Genomic DNA, 20,702 nt, shown 5'->3' with positions numbered 1-20,702 from the left:
TAGAATACTAATGCATCAATGTGCTTGCAGCATTTTATTGTTGTAGGTGGTTAGGGTGGAGCCATCATATATCCGTTTTTGTGAGGACGTGTGTGCCGACTAAAACCTTTTGCACATACAACAATAATAAATCCTGGATTCCTGCAAAACTCAGGCAGCTTCATCAGACCAACGAGGAGGCCTACAGAAATGGAGACAACGTCCAACGACCCTGGGTCAGTGTGAAGAGGCCTGCAGGACCTCACCAACTACAGGGGACCATCACAGGATTAAATGACTGCAGGTCCGTCGCCCTGACGTCTGTGGTAATGAAACTGTTCGAGACACTGGTGTTGACCCACCTGAAGGACGTCACAGGCCCCCTGCTGGACCCCCATCTGCAGTTTGCCTACCAGGCAAACAGGTCGATGGATGAAGCAGTCAGTATGGGACTGCACTACATGCTGCAACACCTTGACTCCCCAGGGACATACGCAAGGGTTCCGTTTGTGGACTTCAGCGCCGCGTTCAACACTGTCATCCCGGAAATACTTCAACCCAAACACTCCCAGATCACTGTGCCATCCTCCACCTGTCAGTGGATCACAGACTTCTTGTCAGACAGGACGCAGCAGATGAGGATAGGAACAATCACATCCAGCAACTGGATTAACTAACAACTGCACCTCAGGAGGCCCATCTGTTAAACTCCTGAAGTTTGCAGACGACACAATGGCCATTGGCTTCTTCAGGGACGGTGATGAGTCTGCGTATAGACAGGAGGTTGAACAGTTGGTCCTCTGGTGTGGTCAGAACAACCTGCAGCTAAACAAGCTCAAAACTGTGGAGATGACAGTGGATTTCAGGAGGAGCCCCCCAACACTGCTCCCTCTCACCAAACTCAACAGCACTGTGTCTGCTGTGGAGACCTTCAGGTTTCTGGGATCAACAATCTCCCAGGACCCAAAGTGGACCCCCAACCTCAACACTATCCCAGACAAGGCCCAGCAGAGGATGTACTTCCTGCGCCAGCTCAGGAAGCTCAACCTGCCTCAGGAGCTGCTGATTCAGTTTTACTCCGCTATCATCCAGTCTGTTTTCTGCACTTCTTTTGCTGTCTGGTTTGGAACGACCACCGAACAGGACAGGAACAGACTACAACGGACTGTCAGGTCTGCAGAGAGAATCATTGGTGCCAATCTGCCCTTCATCCAGGACTTGAACGTCTCCAGAGTCAGGAAACGGACAGCAAACAATACTGCAGACTCATTACACCCTGGACACAACCAGTTCGGCGCTACAGAGCACTGTATGCCAAAACCACCAGACACAGAAACAATTTCCGCTTCCGCTGGCTGTCACTCTCATGAACAATTAATCAGACATACTGCACTATTACCTCCATTTCATTGTCATTGTTATGTTTTATGTTCATATATATACTTTTGTATATATATTTATATTGTAGATAGTAGTTAAATGTCTATGCTTACCTCTGTTATACTTTGTTGTCCTTGTTTTTTATGTATTGTTTATTTCTGTGTATGCACGTTGAGGGCAACGGAAAAACCAGAGTCACATTCCTTGTATGCCTAGCATACATGGCCAATAACGCTGGTTCTGGTTCTGGTTCTCAACAGGGTCCCTCTAAAGGATCACATGAGAAATCTAAGGGGTTGTGAGATAGATAATGAGAGAGAAAAAGTACATTACATTTTTTTGCAAATCTGTGCATTAGGATACCTGGATTATTTGACCTCTTGATCAGTTATTTAAATAAAAACCATCTGAGAAGTTAAGAGGGGAAACAACTCAAACACTAAACACTGACTTTTAGTAGAAAGAAGAGTATAGTCACAAGCCAAAAACGTTGGAAGGGTTAGAGTCTTCTTTCTGTGTAAACATGTTTTAAAGTTCAACAACTTCAACAACAATGAAACACAGTTGAGGAAGGATGGAGAAGACATGTTGGACTAAAAAGATCAACATTGAAAGACCACCACTTGATTGGACCGACCCAGGATAATGAAGCTTTATGTTATTTCTACTTTTAGGAGTAGGACTGTATTTTGTCGCCCATCTCTTACAACAAAGCAAATAAGAAAAAGAAAATGATCTCTTGACAGCCAGTGGGGACAGGAGAAACAATTACAGTAACCAAGATGCATCCCACGGTACATACACAGTCAGTGGCTGCTTTATTATTACTAAAATATGATGTGATTAGGCAACATGATGTTATTTGTATTGAGTATTCGAATTGAATTATTTGATCATAAGGAGGCGGATGTCAGTGAGAAGAAGCTTAGGGCGCCCTCTATTGTCGACATATTTAACTGACGGACAGGAAACGGACTTTTTCTCTTCACTCATCCCCCCTTCATTACGAAGACAAGCGCATGCAGACAAGTATGGCAATATTACATGTTTATAAATAGTAACATTCTGATGTAACAAACGGTGGTAATAGAGAAGTATGAATGGTCATACATAAATAATGAATAAGCGGAATAAAAGCAAAGGGAAACAATAAAAGGTCAACGAGATAAATGTCCAATTTGTTAGACAGACAGACAGATAGATAGATAGATAGATAGATAGATAGATAGATAGATAGATAGATAGATTTTTTTTTCCTTTCCTAATTTCCGATTATTCCTCATTTCCTCCAGCAGGGGACCGAGCCGAGAAAAATCTGGGAGGAAAGAAAAATAAATCCAGGGATCTGAGTCAGCAGCAACAGCGGCTTCAGTCTGCTTCTCCTCCTCAACTTCCGTGGATCGATTTCAGCTCCGATCACCGCACAATCAACACTTTAACGTTGATCACTGAATATGCATGAGTCTACATAACAATAGGAGGTAAACTGTGGGAGGTAAGAGACCAAGCCGAAACACAGAAGAGAAGAGTCTGTCTCGATGAGGTAACGTTAAGTTCTTTTGCAGCTCAAACACGCTGCTTTTAAAACTTTAATTTGGTCATGTGTGTGTAACTTTAACCTAACGTTATATCTTTCTTAACGTGTGACTTTACAGAGTTAATACAATACTTAACTTGGTGTTTGGATGTAAAATAGAGTTTTAAAGTTTCAGTTTTGTGGTGGACCAAACCAAACTCTTCTTCTTCTTCTTCTTCTTCTTCTTTACCAGAAGCTTTGATGAGCAAGAGGATTAAAACAGATCTGACCAGTAAGTGGATCAACACTGATTACAGTTGTCTGGCTCTGCATGTGGTCGTGTTGCTATACAATGGATAACAGATATTTGCTCTCACTACAGTTTATTGTTTGACTGCCTGGCTCTCTTTATTTCCAGTGAGCTGAAGTCTTTGGAGGGATATAGTCTATGTTGTGGTTGCCTGGCAAAGTTAAACAAATAGAAAGATGGCAGAAAGAGAACATGAGCTATCCCAAATGTAATACGAACTAATACAAAGATGTCAGGCTTTTTCTTTGTGCTGTTTGAAAATAACATTTTAAATAGAAGATATTGTCCCACAGGAAGATTTTTTTTGTTGTTGCAGCAAGGCCATATAGAAAACAAATTAAAACAGTAATGCACTATTGGAGGTATATTGAGAGTAGAGCAGCATTTAATGATTATTTTTTTTATCGATTAATCTGTCGACTGTTTTTCTGATTGATTTTTTTTAGTCTGTAACATTTTTGCAGAATCGAAAGGGATGTCTTCAAATTCTGAGATAGAAAATATTCATTTTTCTATCAAAGAAGACTCAGAAAACCAGTTAGTATTCACATTTGAGATGCCGAACCAGTGAATTTTGGTGGAGTTGCTTAATTTTTTGTCAATCGATTAATGATAATCAGATTTAGAAGTAACATTTTAAGTATAATGTAGTGAGTAGTCTAATGGTTACTCTTCTTAGTGCAACATAGACACACAGGCAGACAGACCAACAGATGCTGCACAGAATGCTCAGTGTCTATAAAGTGTCAAACAATAGTACAAAAAACGATGCTGATCACGTTTCCCAGAGCCCAGCGCGATGCATTCAAATGTCTTTTTACGTAAACCATTTGTCAATTAATCGATTAGTCAACCGACAGAGAGGCAGCAAATCCTCCTATTTGAAAGAACATTTGTTTGTTTTTGTTTCATTACAAGCTTCATGTAACATCTTGTAAGTTTTACTTCCAGTAGCAAAAGTAAAAGTTAGCACCAGGTCTGATGTTTGGGCCTAAAATTCAAACCCTGCAGTTTAAACATAATGAAGAAACAGATTTAACTTGTTAAATTTATTTCTCTCTCTGTCCAGCTCACCACGTGTCGCTCTACTAAACATTATACTAAACCGCAAAGCTTCATGTCCCTCCGAGTTTCAGCCATGAGTGTTCTTCCTCCTGTCCGAAAGGACCGTATCATTGCTCAGCTCCCTCAGGTAAAGTCATGTACTAATATGATCGCCTATAGCTGTCCGCTATCCCTCCAAAACAGCCTCATACATTCCTCTACCTCTCTTGTAGTATTTCAGCAAAGCGGCAGCCTTCCACACTCAGAAGGATTTCAACAATAAAGTGAAGACGGCCTGTCAGGAGCAGCGTACCGGCACTGTGGGGTGAGTGCAGCAGCCTGATGATGCTGGAAGTGATGTTTTTGTGGCACTTATTTACATGTTGCTTCTTCTTTCATTCTTCTCAGCAGATTTAAAATCTCTAAGGTCATTGTTGTGGGTGACCTGGCTGTGGGGAAAACCTGTCTGATTAATAGGTAAGCTCAAACACCGTCACTGTTGCAGTTCTGGGAATAAATAACTCAAACAAGAAAGAACTCAGAGGACACGTACCACCTTCAAGGGAGCACAGTCTACATAGTTTGTTATTCTATTGTCAAAAGTGTGGAGAAAATCTGCATTCAAATTCATACTGTAATAGACAGTGGTGGAAGGTAACCAAATATATTTACTCAAGTACTGTACTTAAGTACAATTTTGAGTATTTCAATTGCTATTTATTTATACAAGATTTCTACTCCACTACATTTTCAGAGAGTACTATTGAACTTTTTACTCCACTACATTTATCTGGGAGCTGGAGTTACTAGTTTGTGTTTAACAAAACACATGATCAATTGATACAATATGATACTGTACGATAGACATAACTATCCAACAGTATATAAAGTAGTTAAAATGTGTCCCACCTCTACCAGCTGCAACATTTAACTGCTGCTAACAAGCTTCAGTAATAATATATCAAGAATATGATATATGTAATATAATATAACTCTGGAAGGCCCAAGAAATACTTTAAATTTAGGCATCTAGTGGTGAGGTTGTAGATTGCATCCAACTGAATACCCCTCCGCCCATCCCTCCCTTTCCCAACGCGTTGGAGAACTACGGTGGCCTTCAGGTAACGTAAAAACGACAAAGGCTTGCGCTAGAGCCAGTGTTTGGTTTGTCCTTTCTGGGCTACTGTAGAAACATGGCAGTGTAACATGGTGGACTCCATGAAGAGGACTCACTCTCTATGTAGATATAAACAGCTCATTCTAAGCTAACAACATTTTTACGTTTTCAGATTTTGCAAAGATGCTTTTGATAAAAACTACAAGGCGACGATCGGTGTTGACTTTGAGATGGAGCGCTTTGAAGTGATGGGTGTTCCTTTCAGCCTTCAGCTGTAAGCCAAATTTCTTCATCACTACTACACACACATAAATAGAAAAAACTTTGGAAACTCAGTCTGTCTGATTTGACATTGCTTAAATGTCCGTCCCTATTTTTACAGCTGGGACACTGCAGGCCAAGAGAGGTTCAAGTGCATTGCCTCTACGTACTACAGAGGAGCCCAGGGTGAGAGATTTCTGTGCTTTAGGGCAGCAACCTCATAAGAAATGTATTAAAGACTCTCCTCTTTCCATGAAAACAATGCCAGGGGAGAAAAGGAAGCTGTGTATATGTAGCATTACTGGAATTTGTGTGTTAAAACGGTTAATTCATGTATGATTTTCTCTTCTTCCAGTTGTGATCATCGCGTTTGATGTAACTGACGTTGCCTCTTTGGGCCATGTGAGGTAAGCTTATTCACGATGAGCAGATTGTTGGGCAGTTTTTCACCCTAGCTGGGGGACTTCATCTTGTCTTGTTCTTTCTGCAGACAGTGGCTCGAAGACTCCCTGAAAGAGAACGACCCCACTGCTGTTCAGCTGTTCCTTGTTGGCACGAAGAAAGACCTGAGCGTACGTCCACTTACTGTTTGAAGTGGACATGCCTGTGAACGTTTCTGTGTGTTCTGCTGGAGTCAAATGTGAATTGTTTGGACTACAACTCAAAGCGTTTGTGTCCCGGACTCAAAGCTCAGTAATGTATTTGCCCCTGATAGAGGCTGAAACGATGGACATGCATTTAGACATTTCTAAAACATTACAAACTTTATTTAAGCTGTGGTCTTCTATTTCAAGAAGTTTACATTTTGAAATGTGTTCTCTTATTTTACTCTGTGTTTTATAAGAGATTTGCTATTTCGTTTTTGTCTGTTTGGACAATGCTGTGGCTTTTGTAACAAATTAGATTACTGGATCATGTAATTTACCTCTTTCTTATTTCAAGAATACTTCTCTTGTCCATGAGTGATTTCTTTCCAGTAGAATAAATGTGACAGAGAACTGAATATATTTGGATTTTAGACCGTTAGTCGGCCAAAACAAGCAATTTTCTACAGATAGTTTTTTATTTGTTCTACCATTTTATAGACTAAACAATTGATCGATTAAGGAAGAAAGTAATTGTCAGATTAATCGGTAATGAAAATAACTTGGCCTTCTCTGGTTTTTTCAACAGTCTCCTGCACAGTATTCTCAGATCGAACAAGATGCCCTCAATATAGCACAAGAGATCAGAGCAGAGTATTGGGCTGTGTCGTCGCTGACAGGTGAGTGTTTGGATTGAATACAGTAACATGACTCAGAGTCCCTACGGTGTGGTCAGAAAAGAGGAAGGGGTATATCTTTCATTTTTGCAGAAGGGAGTGTACTCTGATTTCTTTGGGGGGGAAGCAGTGGAGAGTCTTCAGTTTTTCGATGCCCCAGATTTATGTTTCAATTAATTATCTTGTGAGATTTACTCTCAAAAGATTGAATAGTTACGTCAAAAGCATGTCTTTGGTATTCAGCATTGATCGTAGCTGTTTGCCTTTTGCAGAGGACACCAATCATGTCCCTAAGTGATCAATATTTCCTCCGTGCTGTAGGGGAAAACGTCAAAGAGTTTTTCTTTCGAGTTGCATCGTTGGCCTTTGAGAACAACGTTCTTGCCGAGTTGGAGAAAACTGGGCCGAGGCAGATTGGGGGCGTCGTCAGTGAGTATCTAAACTAACTCTGCCATCATAAAAAAAGCCTTCACATTTGTCTCAGTTTTAACCTCCTGCTATTCAATTGTTCCAGGAATTAACAGCACTTCAAACAATGTGTCCGCTTCATCAAAGAAGAAGCAGCCAAACTGCTGTCAGTAAGAATGGCAGCAGAAGTTTAAAGTCAAAGGTACAGACTGAGAATGAGGGAAAAGACTGGAGGTATTTCTGTGGTCAAGGCAGGAGGAGGGACGCTGGAGTTCTACTTCCTGACATGTTTGAGTTCAGTTTTTCCTGGCCTAGAAAGAGTTTTCCTCTGTGGGATGTGGATTCTTGTGGTGTTGCTCAGCTTAACTTGTCTGGAGTTACAGAGTGACTCAGCAATTATACTCAAAATGACTGTTCTGTTACTGCAGAGATGCCAAAGAGTGACTGTGGATGCTTTTAACATGGCGTATGTGTGGATGCTTAAATATTCAGTCTCGCTGCTGTATTTTGTTTAACAATTAGGATTTTTCTTCACAATATTCTGGTTTACAAAGTCGGTTGTTTTAAATGGCAGTTTTTACTTGGTACTTAACCTCTTTTCATGATATATTTTACATGTAATAAAATATATGTACAAAACAAATACCTTTCAATGTGTTATTTAGTTGAAATCACAGTATATCTTGTCTTATTTTAAGGAAACAGGAATTCCACTGTATTTCTTAAAAAATAAACATATGCTGATAAACTTTCTTGACCATCTCAGTCAGCAAATGGCACTATTCCCCTTTTCTTCTTCACTGAAGTTGAAGCTGTTGAAGGAATCAAGATACTTCTGGTCAATTTGGCTCTGGAGCTCTTCAGGGATGCAGTGAGAGAATTTGTAATTTTCTTTAATCCACTTCCCTCCTTCAGTGTTCTCGATGGCCACGGCTGCTACACCTGCAAGAAAGTGTAATACTTTTTACATTTTAAATGTTATATTATTCTATGATATTTGATTTATGTTATACATTTTAACCAGTGGTGGAAAAAGTATTCAGATATTTTACTTGGTACTAGTAGAAATAGTTAAGTAAAAGTCCTGCTTTTAAAATCATACTCAAGTGAAAGTACAAAAGTATTAGCATTAAAAATATACTTGAAGTATCAACAGTAAAAGCATTCATTTTGCAGAATGGCTCATGTCAGAATCATATATATTACTGGATCATAATTATTGATGCATTAATGTGTTGCTTTAATATTGCAGCTAATTTGTTATCTATAAATATTGTTGCTAATCTAACTACAATATATTTCATTTGTTTGAAATATTGTTGTATTAATAATTAAGCCTGCAAAAGTAACTAAAATAATAAAACAAATATAGTGAAGTATATGGTACGATGTTTCTCTTTGATGTTGGAGATGTAGTGGAGTAGAAGAATAAAGTAGCATAAAATACAAATGCACAAGTAAACTACAGTACAGCAACAACACAATTGTATTTAAGTACAGTACTTTGGTAATTGTACTTGGTTACATTCCACCAGTGATTATACGGTACCCATCTTGACTGACCTACAACAGTGGCTCCGAGCCTCTCCACCAGCTGGATTGCAGCCTTCATAGTGCCTCCAGTCTCTATCCATTGGTCCACCAACAGCAGCCTCATACCTGCAGAAAGGACAGACATCAAATCACCTTACGTTTTGTAGAGGACATGGGAAACATGATTATAAACAGAACTTAGATAAAGTTAAAAAGTAAAAATGAATAGTGTATACAATATCACTATCCAATGCAAAATACAAAGCAAATAATACATTGTTATGTAAAACGATCCCGTGTATACATGTCCAGATGTTGAAATGTAAATATGCACAAAAAAGAATCAAGTAAATAGTTCAAACATTAACATTGATCTCTCTGCTTATGGTCTACTCATCCACCAAAGGACTAGCCTGAACTGTAAAACTAAATGGAACAAATAATAATAATAATAGTAATTACTAAATAAATAGCTAAATCTCTAATAACAGTTTTCCGAAAAGTTCCTGGCAGCAACAAAAAAAAAATTACATTTATAGAAATAATCTTTGATGGATTAAAAATGAATAAAAGAGATTGACCCTCATAATAACTGATGTGACGTCAATGTGAATATTAAACATGTTGACGTTTCTTTAACACTAGAGGGTGCTGTGTCACGGGGAATAAATAGACATCATGTTGAGTAGACCTGGCTGAATAAGTGCCTTTTTTCTAATCAATTAAACATTTTTCAATTTATAGTTGGTGGTTGCAGCTTTGATACTTTTCTTTGTCATATATACTGAAGAATTAAATATGTTGATTGGATAAAACATTGGGGTGTAATATTATGGATTTTAATAATAATCAACCAATTAATTAATTAATTAAGAAAACTCTTCAAGGTCATCTTCAAATCTTTGTGTTTAAATCATGCTTATAATCTAAATTTAACATATAAATACAGCTTGGCATTGAAGCTGTCTCTCATTCTCACCACGCCTAAAACAGCTCTTACAGTACAGTGTTGGTGGCAGATGATGATCTATAAGTAATCACTCAATCCATGTATGACTTTTTGCATAGAAATGATCCAATTACAAGACTGAATATTTACAAAAGACACACATAACAGGTCTAAACTGACTGATATCCTTGTCAGCAAGTGTGGTCTATTTTTAAATATATATTTTAAGACGTAGCTGTTACAACCCTTAGGTGTCCAAAGATCATCAAGAGAAATAACTGACATGTTTAAAGAGTAAAAAAATAAGTGTGATTAACCTGGTTTTAGCACATCCAGTCTTACTTCCATAGTCTTTTCTCTGCCTGTGTAGTCTGTGTAGTTTTGATTTTGGGTTGCGACACACAAGTGTCCTGCTTTTCGAATGGCCAGATAACCTTTTCCAAAGGTGGCAGCAACAGATGCACCTGAAAAACATTTTTCAGAAACATTCATCCACAATGACGTGTGTGGCTAACCTGCAGTGCAAATTGACAATTATAATGCCATGAGTCCTCAAAGTATCTAAATTTAGTACCTTGAGTCAGGTGTTAGGTTTCCTGACCTCCTAGCAAGCAACTATAGATCTTAAAATAAGTGTGGGACACCAAGTGTCTCTCTAGCTCTCAATCTACATTTACTTTCCTCCTTCATAGTGAATCGGTGTGTTTTCATACCAAGAATGAATCCCATTGCATCTATCCCGGCAACCAGATCAATAGTGTCGCTGTGGAAAGGACTGAGAAGGTCTTTGACGCAGTCTGCAAGAGCCTGAATGAAGACAGTAAATGCACAAAATGCAGAATTTGCACACACAGCTTGTATTTTTTCTGTTATAAATGAGTTGTATGCAGTGTTCAATGAGAAAGGAAACAGTATAGACAGTACAGAGTAACTAGAAATACACCCCACCATACCTGGGAGTTGCAGTAGAGTTTCGATGGGTCCAGCCAGGCAAACGATGGTCCTTTTGTGTTGGGCGCCATCAGAGAAAGGTACCATCCTTTATGTCTGTCTGCAGGAGTGGCCAACACGTCCATTTGACAAACAACACTTCACGTCTGTGCAGTTAGAGGGAGAAACTGGGGTGAATGAAGTGGACTGTGAATGAGAAAGCGACCCTTCTCCGGTTCCAGTGGGAGGAATGGTGGGTGAGAAGGGGGCTGTTGAAATTACTTACTTATTCGCTGTGCAGTCTGGGTTAGGGTTAGGTTTAGTAAGGTGCGTGGCCCTCCTAAGAGGGCCACGAGGGGCACTGGCACAAGGGGGCTGTCCTTTAAAAAGGCTTTAATCAAAACCCTGAAATAAGACAGTTAAGACAATTTTATTAAAAACAGTCTAGGCAGCAGAGCGACTGCCAGCGGGAAAGGCAGAGAGGAAATGTTAAAGGGGGAAGGGAGGTTAAAAAGCGCAAACATGGGGACAAAGGAAATAAAAAAACACAATCACACACAGCACCTCCCCAATGAATATATAGATATATATAAAATGTATAAATAAATTTATATCAAAAAATAAATTAACATATAATAAATGTATATACACACAAACACCACCTCTAAAACTTTAAAAAGATAAATAAATAAGTGCTTAAAAGAAAGATAAGTTAACATATAATGAATGTATATACACCACACACACACCTCTAAAACTTTAAAAAGATAAATAAATAAATAACATTAACATTAAATAACATTAAGGTTAGGGTTAGGGTTAAGGTTAGGTTAGGAAGACCAGTCTCAGACTTTTCAACTATTGTAGAAGAAACTAGTGTTATTTTAATCTGATATTGTGTTTGTGTATCCTGATTAAGTGCCTGCTTTGACAGTAATCTCTGTGTTGAGACATCCGGTCAACATTGATTGTTAGACTTCCCTTATTAGACCTAGCGCTGCCGCTGGCCAACATGTAGCATTAGCATGGTGGAATTAGCAAGATGGCTAACTAGCCAGTTTGCTAATTCCACCATGCTTAAATGCTACACTGGTTCCAGAAAATGAGCCGTACAAAGTCGTGGGAAGAGACTTCGACGGAACGCCTGGTAGCTTTTTTGGTACAATCTCTGCTGAGGCTCCAAGCGAGCTGAGCCAATACTAGAAGGTGGAGTGGAGTTAAAATACTGCAGACCACTGACTGCTCAGAGAAAATCGTCATCAGCGCAAACCCGCAGCACAAACACAAACTCGCCATTTTAGAGTAGTCAAGGTACCATCGTAAGTGACCACAATTAGTTTTTATTAACTCAACAAAGGTAGAGTGGTCTGTCACAGCAAAGGATGGAGAAACCAGAGAGACCAATGACAATGGTCTGACAATGATTAATTGTTCCCCTCATGCATGCTTCAGGTGTTCTGAATCACCAGAGGATTGATGTCAAAATAAACTCAGCTTGCGATCATGTTCACAGCTGAAGCAACAAAACCCATTACCTTACAGTATACATTTCCCAGATCTCAGACTAGAAAGGTTACTGCAGTTATTAAATAAACTGATCTGGAATTTCATCCCAGTCTTTTGCAACAGAGTTCAAGCTGAGCTAAGGACGGAGAGTTCACCTTTCTGCCATCAATGACTTTCCCACAGTTTTTGTCTCATGTGTATCAGGAAATAAATTAACTTAAATTAAACTTTCTTTTGCACATTGTTTGCACACTAACAAGATTTACAAGGTAATAAAACTGAGTAGATATTCACACATTAACAAGACTGTCTGTGTGAGTGCTGTATGAGCTCATACCGGTGAGTTTATCTTGTATGGCCACCCGGGGGCAGCATAAACAAGCTGCAATACAACACTGGCAGAGAATATTATGACTTTTATGAGGAACTTTCACTTTGTGTGGATTTTGGCGGTCCCTGTTGACAAAAGTGTTTCCGAGCACCAGACATGTAAATTTCTCATGTTATTGCAGTAAGGGTCTGGTAGTCTGCCCCACACAGTCCTGGTTCTGGTCCGTGCCTTCCTTCCCTCCAGCGGGCCCAGCAATATGGCCTGGGCCTCCAGCAACGTGGTGACAATGTCACCTGTGGAGCATTTGGGTGGACTGACCCTTTAACACACTCATTGAACTTTCTGTACATTTAACTTAAATTCATTTAGGCTAGCTTCAACAGAGTTTTAAGCCAAACCTTCCTGTTTTTAGCTGTGAAAAAAAATGTTGGGGCAACAACTACTTTGGACAGATGCAAGATCAGAAAATTACACATATTTACAATTTGACACAATGCTCTATTTCACATTTCCCCACACAGTTTAATGTTGTGGCCATTTATCATATTGTTCTTTATAACTTGCATCACTTAAACCTGAACATATACAGCCGAGGCCATCCGGACTTATTTAAACCCAAATAATAAATGTTATCATATCGAAGATATTTTCATGTCAGACTTGCTGTAGTGTCATCCTGATCTCACCACCTAACCCCCTTCCCACGAAAATAATACCAAGGCTGGGACTCTGGCCTCGGTGGACAGAGGAGGAGAAGGACATCTGCGAAGGGGGGGGGACTGGGACTCTGTTAAACTATTCTTTGTTGTTAGACCTCTGAACCATCTCTGGGGAAAGAGCTCTATCCATTCAGCTGAATTATTCTAACTGTCTGTTCAATAAATATATTTTTGATATGTTACGAGTTTTCTCGTCAACGGTTATTTCTCACAGGGAGGTTAAAAAGATTAATTTCCACAACATTTAACAGGTGATATTACTACTGGGCCCATGCCTTTTCTCCTCAACTGCTATTCTGCTCAATCCCTGGTTTGTATGTGCTGTCTGTTTGGTGAGCCATGTTTGCACAGTTTCACTGTGTTGTCCTGCTGCTTTCAAGTGTCACCTTTTTGTTTCACTGTGCGCTGCTCTCCACATGAACTCCAAGTTATCAGCCTCATTTTTTTCCATTCCACCCCTGCAGTGACCACTTTAATTCACAAGAACCCCGCCCCCCCTCCTCCCTCCACCCTCAAGATCTGGTCGAATGTTGCCTCTGGTGATTTTACATCATTTCTCTCCGCCTTCCAACAATCCGATTTCAGTGCCTTGAGTAGGCTGGATCTCCGCCTCTAGAGCTCTGTGTAAGACCAGCCATGTGACAACACACTCGGCTGATTAAACCCAACCTGACAAGAGGTTTTTCTTTTCTTTGGGAACAGTCACTTGTTCAGCGATGCAGAGGAATTTGCTGTGTATCGTTTTCTGAACTCACACGTGATTTTAAAGAGAAATGTCACAGATATTTCAAATGTAAGCCACCATAGGTCAGACACAGATCTACAAAACAAACCATGCATGAAACATATTTCCTGATAATATAAAGTGAAGCAACACTGCAGCTGCTGATACAAAATTAATTAAATGAATTAATAAATATTAGCATTATTGAGTTATACACATGCTATACCCACCCAACACGATGCAATGGGCCAGATCCAGAATGCTGCATGTTATCAAATGTTATCATGATTAAATCAGTAAACAAATAATAGTGTTTAGTGATACATAACAACAAAGAAGATAGGGGGTAAAAACAAAAGCAATATCACCAAGAGGCATTTGAAGTACTAATTCTGGTATATTTCGGCTGACATGTAGACAAATACTCAGGATACCGTGATACCACACGGCCAGTTGATGCTTCCGTTATTTTACCGAGATCAGTTTGAATCCAACCATCAGCCGAGACTCTTATGGGCTGCTGAGGCCCCTCAGTCAGTGTGGTTTGCGTGCGACCGCGCCAACATTTCTCCACATTCCACAATGAAAGAGTTTTGTCCTACATTGTGATTTAGGTCATCGCCAATTCAGTGCCTGTTTTGTGGCATTTGAAAGATGTCCAATCTCCTGGGTTGGCACAATCACCCCATGCCAGTTACCATGGAAAGCGGGGGTAAGCTAGAACCTCCTCCATGCGTGTTCCCAAAGTAAATCTCCACTTTCTGGGGGGTTGAGCTGTGGGGGTTGGGAGGTAACTCTCGGTCATGTCTCTGTGCAGTGAAAGGTGCTGGGGGTTCATGCTCTGTACACACCCACAAATTAACCATCTGCTACTGCACGTTGAAATACAGTGGGGTAACATACTGTATCTACTCTCAGGTTGTTTCAGCGCCCTGCGACTGAGTAATATACTCTACCCAGGCTGGAAATCTAAAGAGGTTAATTCGGCTGACTCCTCCCAGCGTTGCCATTTCTCGTATTGATAATCACACCACTTTTGCTTCGCCTTAAAAGTGAGAGGGCAGCTCGCGAGCACCGGAAAACCGCGAGGAGCTGTCTCCGTTACGCATGGTGCTGAAAGTGCCACTCGCCGCATCATGTGGTCGGTCTTTTTTGTCTTTCTGTCTTATCTTGACAGGAACTTCGTCAAGGGCGACCTCCTGAGTCGCGCTTTGGACGCAGAGAAGGAGAGCAAAGAGATGTTCTCTATGCTCAACGGCACCTTTTGCGCCAAAATGTCAACCGTGCGGGAGAGCTTCCTCTACCAGGTGTCAGACGGAGCCGAAGTGGTGCGATCCGTGGTCAGCCCCGCCGGAAGGCTTGGGAACTGTTCTGTCATAGCGAACCAGATGCAGGTGAAGTCGTTCATGCACGAGTGCAGGTTGTGGCTGAAAGAAAACAGAGGCGGGCGGCAGCTGGAGACGCGCTTTGTGCACATGGATGAAGCCAAGCTGATGTGCCGGGAGTTTAAAGAGAGGTCGGAGAGCAGAGGCAAGGTGAAGGGGGGTGGCAGTGATGACTCTGCGCGGCGGGACAAGGTTTTAAAAAGATCCAAGAGAGGCTTCACTTATCCTGGGACCCTATGGTGTGGAGCTGGAAACATGGCTGATCATTATGGCCAGCTGGGTGGGTAGTATGACTATAACATATTCAAGCAAAGTAAGTTCATTATACGAGGTGTAATAATAATAATTGTGACCTCCTTGTTGCAGGAGATTTTGCAGAGACCGACAGCTGCTGCCGTATCCACGACCACTGCCCTCACGTCATCCACCCCTTCTCCTCTAACTATGGCCACACCAATTTCAAGTGGCACTCCATCTGTCTTTGTGACTGTGATAATGCGTGAGTAAAACATAAGCTTTTAAGCGAATGTACAACCACCACGATGACAAATTATGAACGACAGCATGTGTAACAACGTAAACATAAAAATGAAAAAATAAAAAAACATTGTGTATCATCCTTTGAAAGAATCAGCCTCTGGGGTTTTAAAACTACAATCAACACAAAGAACTGCTTAAGAATGAAATACACATCAGAACTTAATACATATGGTGAGACATTAAGTTCAATGAATACGAGGTAACATTTTGCACTATCACCTCATGAGTTTAAAAAGCATAATTCAATTCATTAAAGACTATAACTTTTTTTTAAATAAAGCTCAAGCTGTACAGCTTTTAAGTAATTTATTTTCAGTTCACAATTTTTTTAAATAACAAGGCAGTCATGATGTCTCCATTCGAGGTCTCACCGTACGCCCAAAATAAAGGTGTGTGTTAAAATAAAAATATAAAGTTAAAATGTGAGACTGTATCAGGAAGACCAAGTGACAAATGTGTTGCCATTGGGCATGAGGACAATAATTTCATAACAATACTGCAATGATCATAATTATGATGCTTGATTTGACACCTAAAAATTGTATTTGTAAATGCAACATTTTTTGATAACTTTAAAGTAAGTGGAACAGCTTGGTAGATACTGCTCCTATAGTCAAACTGCGTTGCCATCAGGAAGAGACAACTAGAGATGAGCCTGACTTTTTGTTCTCTCTTTAGGTTGAAAGGTTGCCTGAGGAACGTCAACGACACATCTTCCAGGGTAGTTGGTCAAGCGTTCTTCAACGTCATTGGTGTGCCTTGCTTTGAGCTTGCCTATGAAGATCAGTGTGCAGAGCGGCACTGGTACGGCATGTAAGTATCAGTGTACCCTGGTGTTAAAAAAACAACTAAAAAGTAGATTTGCAACATACTGAGCTGTATTACTTTCTGAACTCACTACACACACAAACCTCCCCTCCGTTTGTTCTCTCGTAGGTGTAAGCGTTATGAGAAGTTTCCCATTGCTGTGCTGAAAGAGGCGGTCCCATATGATTTTGGTGGTATCGACGTCATTGATGAGCTGACGGTGGCTCCTTCCAAGAAGGAAGAGTCCAAGAAGAACAAAGAAGAAGAGAAACCAGACAGTACAACACAGTCTACAATGTCAGGCCCTGAGGAGCCTTCTCTTAGAAATGTTGTCACCGCTGCCGAGGACTTCATCAAGGTCCTCGCTACCGTCTCCACCTCTCAAAGCTCCACCACCGACTCCAATAAAGGCGAGACGCAAAGCTCTGAGAAGAAGAAGAGGAAGAACCCAGGGAAGAAGAAGAAAACCACCAAAAAGCAAAAAGGAAAGAGAAAGGGAAAGGGGAGGAAAAGAAAGCAGAAAGCAGAGGAAGGGGCTGCAGTTTCACCCTCTGGCAGCAAAGCAGAAGAAGTCATCGCTCTAAGTAACTTCATCGGGGAGTCACACAAACACAAAATGCCAATTAGAAACACAAACAGAGTCGATGACAGAGAATATAAGCTGGAAGGAAAAGACGAGCCTTTTAATGAAGTCATGAAAGATGAACCAGCGCTAGATAAGGACACCGTTTCCATTACGTCACCTACAACAGTCCAGAAGAAACCAGCGGAGTCCACAGAAGAAATCACTCCGTCTACGTTAACAACCACGACAACTGTTAGTCCACATGAAGGACACACCAGAAGGCTCAGAAAGGGAGTGAGAAAGAAGAGCAAGAAAATCTCTCTTCCTCCTTCTGCAGAGCTTGAAACGAACACAACAGACCACTTAAGAGCCGTTTCTTCCCCCACCATTATCACCAAAACCCCAACGGCACAGCCTGAGCAACAAAGCTCTGTTGTCAGCACTGCCAGTACCCCCATTATAATCCCCAAAGTCAAAAGGAACAGGTCAAAGGAGAGAGGAGACAGAGAGGGGAGGAAAAAAAGGACGAAACTCAGCTCGGCTTCTTCCATTGTGGCCGCTGCCCATGAAAATTCCTCCGTGGACAGTATGAAAGTGATCCCTCTCACTGCGGCTCCCACCGTACCATCGGTGCCCATCACAGAGCAGAAGGTTTCACACAGGATGGATGTTTACAGAAGTAACAAGACCGACAAAGGTACGGCTCTGAACTTTAGTGTTTTGAAAAGGCAAAAGCCGAAAGGATCGAGAAGCAGAAGGAGGAAAACTCTTCTCAACGGCTCTGAAAATGTGATTCCTATTCTTACAACTCAAGAGAAGAGTGATGCACTGAACAGCCCTGCAACCACTTCTGCAGGAGAAACAGACAGTCACAGTGAATGGAGGCTTTTTACAGCTATCACAGCAGCCCCTTCTATCATTACAAAACGACACAGGCAGACAATCAGACAGCAGAGAAAGCAAGGAAAGAAAGCCATGGCTGCTTCTCTCAAAGATGAAGCTTCTATCCCTAAACAAACTGAGCAAACACCAATGACTTTTACATCCACACCACCCAAAGTCACCACCACTGAAGAGCTCAATCTGCAGATCAATGAAAAGCCCCGCGGGACCACCTCAGCAACTCCCATCATGAGTCCAATTCTGTTATCAATTGAGAGAGCAAAAGCACAGTTCACCAGGAAGAAGAGGAGGAAAGCAGCACTGCCTGTTAGACAGCAGTGAGCCATGTGGTGCAACAGGATAGGCTGAAAGAAAACTTAGCTGGCTAGACTAGCTCCTGTCAATCAGATAAACTTCTACATCAAAATATTTACAGAATAATCTTTTCTGCTTCAGAAATGGAAATAAATCACGTTTGATTGTAATGTGAGAATCATGTTTTGTCATACTTTTTTCTGCATGTCTATAATAAAATTGATGAATGATTAGCCTATGTGAATGTATCTGCCAGTGCCGATGTTTATATCTAGTGATGGAATAAACAAAATAAACAAAAGTAGCATGTTTTTCATTTTGGTATCTGCTTAATCATTTTCTATCTGAGAGCTAGATGAGTAGATTGTTACAACTTTTGTACGCTAAATATGAAGCAAACACCAGAAAACGGCAACATGTTTTTTACAGTTTAGTTTTTGCAGGAAAACAAACTAGATCTGACATGTTAATAAGTGAGCTTTAGAGGTGTTGATGGGTGGATTTCTTTACCTTAGGACAAAGCAAGGCTAGCTTTTCTCCATTTACAGTCTTTGAGCTAAGCTAATGGCAGCTCGCTGTAGCTTCATATCTACCATATAGACATGGCAGTGGGATCAATCTTTACATGTAACTCTACAAGAGAGGGAATAACTCCCACAAGGTCAATCAAATGCTTTAAACTTTGTAGACATTTGTAATTACCGATAAAATATGACAATATTAAGAGCAGAAAAATCTAGCTAGATAAATAGAAAACTCCAAATTGACTTTTGGGTGCACAGTCTCTTGTTATCTCAGCTGGAAATATTTAATCAAAGCTGGAATATTGAAAATCTAAAACTCAGAGGCTTTACTCTAACCAGCTTAAACTGATATACATTTTTGTGAACGTTTCTTTCCATACTGCCCACACAGAAACCATGCCTAGAAAGACCTGCGAGTTCATGCGCTGTGCTCTTTTGTTTAAAGGGGATTTTGTTCCTAGAGTTGCCCCCTCCCCTGGTTTGGTTTAAGGCATGCTCACATTCTCCACACAGATTAGGTGCTCACTTTGCACTTTACTTTCACCTCTCAGCACAGAGGGTTTGTAACACCCAGTGCAGAGGATGAAATCCTTCCAGGTCAGCTGATTCTCACATGCTTGCATAAGACAAAGTGCTTTGAGAAAAGGCTGAGATGTGCAGATTAGATCTCCGTCACATCTGACACAAAGTAAAATGCACTGCTGGGGAAACATTTTCAGATGTATTTTACAACATCAGAATTTCCTGTGTGAATCTTGCAAACAGTGGGAAACGAAGTAACAATGCAGACTTTCATTCTACAGCTGAGATTTTTTGGAAGACATCCAAGCATTTAGAAAGGAGCTTTGGCATTCAGACACAATCATAAGCTGAAATGGCAGATCGACCAACACAGATGGATCTGATAAGACCTTGTTCACAGGGAGGGGAGAAAAAGTGGAAGGAATTTTCCATTTCATCAGCAAGATTAACCTATTGTGGGCTCATGTTTGTATATGCTTAATTGTACGCAACTTTAATTTACATGAACGATAAAACCCTGAACAAATGTATTATACAACTATTGATTATAGCTGCTGGGTCTGAGATGGACAGCTTGTTTAGTGACTTAACAATATGAGATCTGAGGCCCTGAACGGCAGTGAAAACATGCCAGCACAGTGTAATGTGGACTTTGTGCCACTAAAGAAAGCTTGCAGCAGCCTTTTGGACGAGTTGCAGAGGGAAACATAAGACTGGCTGGATACCTTTCTACATCATGGAGCAAAAGAAGATAGAGATGAGCTAAAATCTTAAAATATATATTAAAAGCAGTTATTTTAGAGCAGTCTTTCTATGAAGTAACTTACTTGAAACAGGAAGGTGTGCAGCAGTGTGGTTTTGATGTACAGTACGAGTATCTTAGTGTCATACTGAGAGTAGCAACCAGCGTTGGTGGACATCTGTGCACAGAACAGAAAAAAAACACTGTTAAAAAGTGAAATCATTGAGCTCTACAGCAAAACATTTCCTGAACCTATGTGGTAGCAGCTGAGCTGATGCCTCCTTCACAGTGCATTGGTTGGATGCCCAGCGTCCAGAGGTCTCATTAGGGCTTTGACCCCATCTCGTCAGTGGCTTTTGAAACATATGAGATGTGTTCTGGTCAGGCAGGAAAAACACACACAAAGGGATATACAATCCATAGTATGGGCGATAATGAGAGTCCAGCAGGCT

The 20,702-nt window shown here is 40.7% G+C and overlaps 3 protein-coding genes across 7 annotated transcripts; 2 read left to right on the top strand and 1 right to left on the bottom strand.

Moving 5' to 3' along the window:
* Positions 1 to 881: 881 nt before the first annotated feature.
* On the top strand, positions 882 to 8,307 carry rab34a (RAB34, member RAS oncogene family a). 5 transcript variants are annotated; one of them, XM_031873658.1, is made up of 13 exons: positions 882 to 2,388; positions 2,655 to 2,902; positions 3,129 to 3,167; positions 4,255 to 4,377; positions 4,463 to 4,554; positions 4,638 to 4,706; positions 5,519 to 5,620; positions 5,729 to 5,793; positions 5,963 to 6,014; positions 6,098 to 6,179; positions 6,781 to 6,871; positions 7,190 to 7,297; positions 7,383 to 8,307. In XM_031873658.1, exons 4-13 carry the CDS (start codon positions 4,303 to 4,305, stop codon positions 7,448 to 7,450), a joined length of 804 nt encoding a protein of 267 aa, XP_031729518.1. In that variant the 5' UTR covers positions 882 to 2,388; positions 2,655 to 2,902; positions 3,129 to 3,167; positions 4,255 to 4,302; the 3' UTR covers positions 7,451 to 8,307. The 5 variants fall into 5 exon arrangements, with proteins under 5 accessions (XP_031729518.1, XP_031729517.1, XP_031729521.1 ...); XM_031873657.1 differs by having other exon boundaries at positions 2,652 to 2,902; XM_031873661.1 differs by having other exon boundaries at positions 2,652 to 2,902; positions 4,641 to 4,706; positions 7,383 to 8,306.
* Positions 6,624 to 11,013, bottom strand: LOC116397823 (adenine phosphoribosyltransferase). The gene is made up of 6 exons (XM_031873662.1): positions 10,975 to 11,013; positions 10,712 to 10,855; positions 10,472 to 10,565; positions 10,076 to 10,222; positions 8,840 to 8,935; positions 6,624 to 8,218 (listed from the first exon to the last, which is right to left on the bottom strand). Exons 2-6 carry the CDS (start codon positions 10,832 to 10,834, stop codon positions 8,043 to 8,045), a joined length of 636 nt encoding a protein of 211 aa, XP_031729522.1. The 5' UTR covers positions 10,835 to 10,855; positions 10,975 to 11,013; the 3' UTR covers positions 6,624 to 8,042.
* A 3,854-nt stretch (positions 11,014 to 14,867) lies between these two features.
* On the top strand, positions 14,868 to 18,763 carry proca1 (protein interacting with cyclin A1). The gene is made up of 4 exons (XM_031873607.1): positions 14,868 to 15,633; positions 15,720 to 15,852; positions 16,572 to 16,706; positions 16,830 to 18,763. Exons 1-4 carry the CDS (start codon positions 15,105 to 15,107, stop codon positions 18,487 to 18,489), a joined length of 2,457 nt encoding a protein of 818 aa, XP_031729467.1. The 5' UTR covers positions 14,868 to 15,104; the 3' UTR covers positions 18,490 to 18,763.
* The last annotated feature ends 1,939 nt before the right edge of the window (positions 18,764 to 20,702 follow it).

Source organism: Anarrhichthys ocellatus, unplaced genomic scaffold, assembly GCF_004355925.1.
Source record: "Anarrhichthys ocellatus isolate YVR2014 unplaced genomic scaffold, GSC_Weel_1.0 scaffold72, whole genome shotgun sequence".
NCBI classification, from domain to species: Eukaryota; Metazoa; Chordata; class Actinopteri; order Perciformes; family Anarhichadidae; genus Anarrhichthys; species Anarrhichthys ocellatus.
The sequence above is the reverse complement of the archived record's forward strand: the minus strand, read 5'-3'. Positions and strand labels throughout refer to the sequence as shown.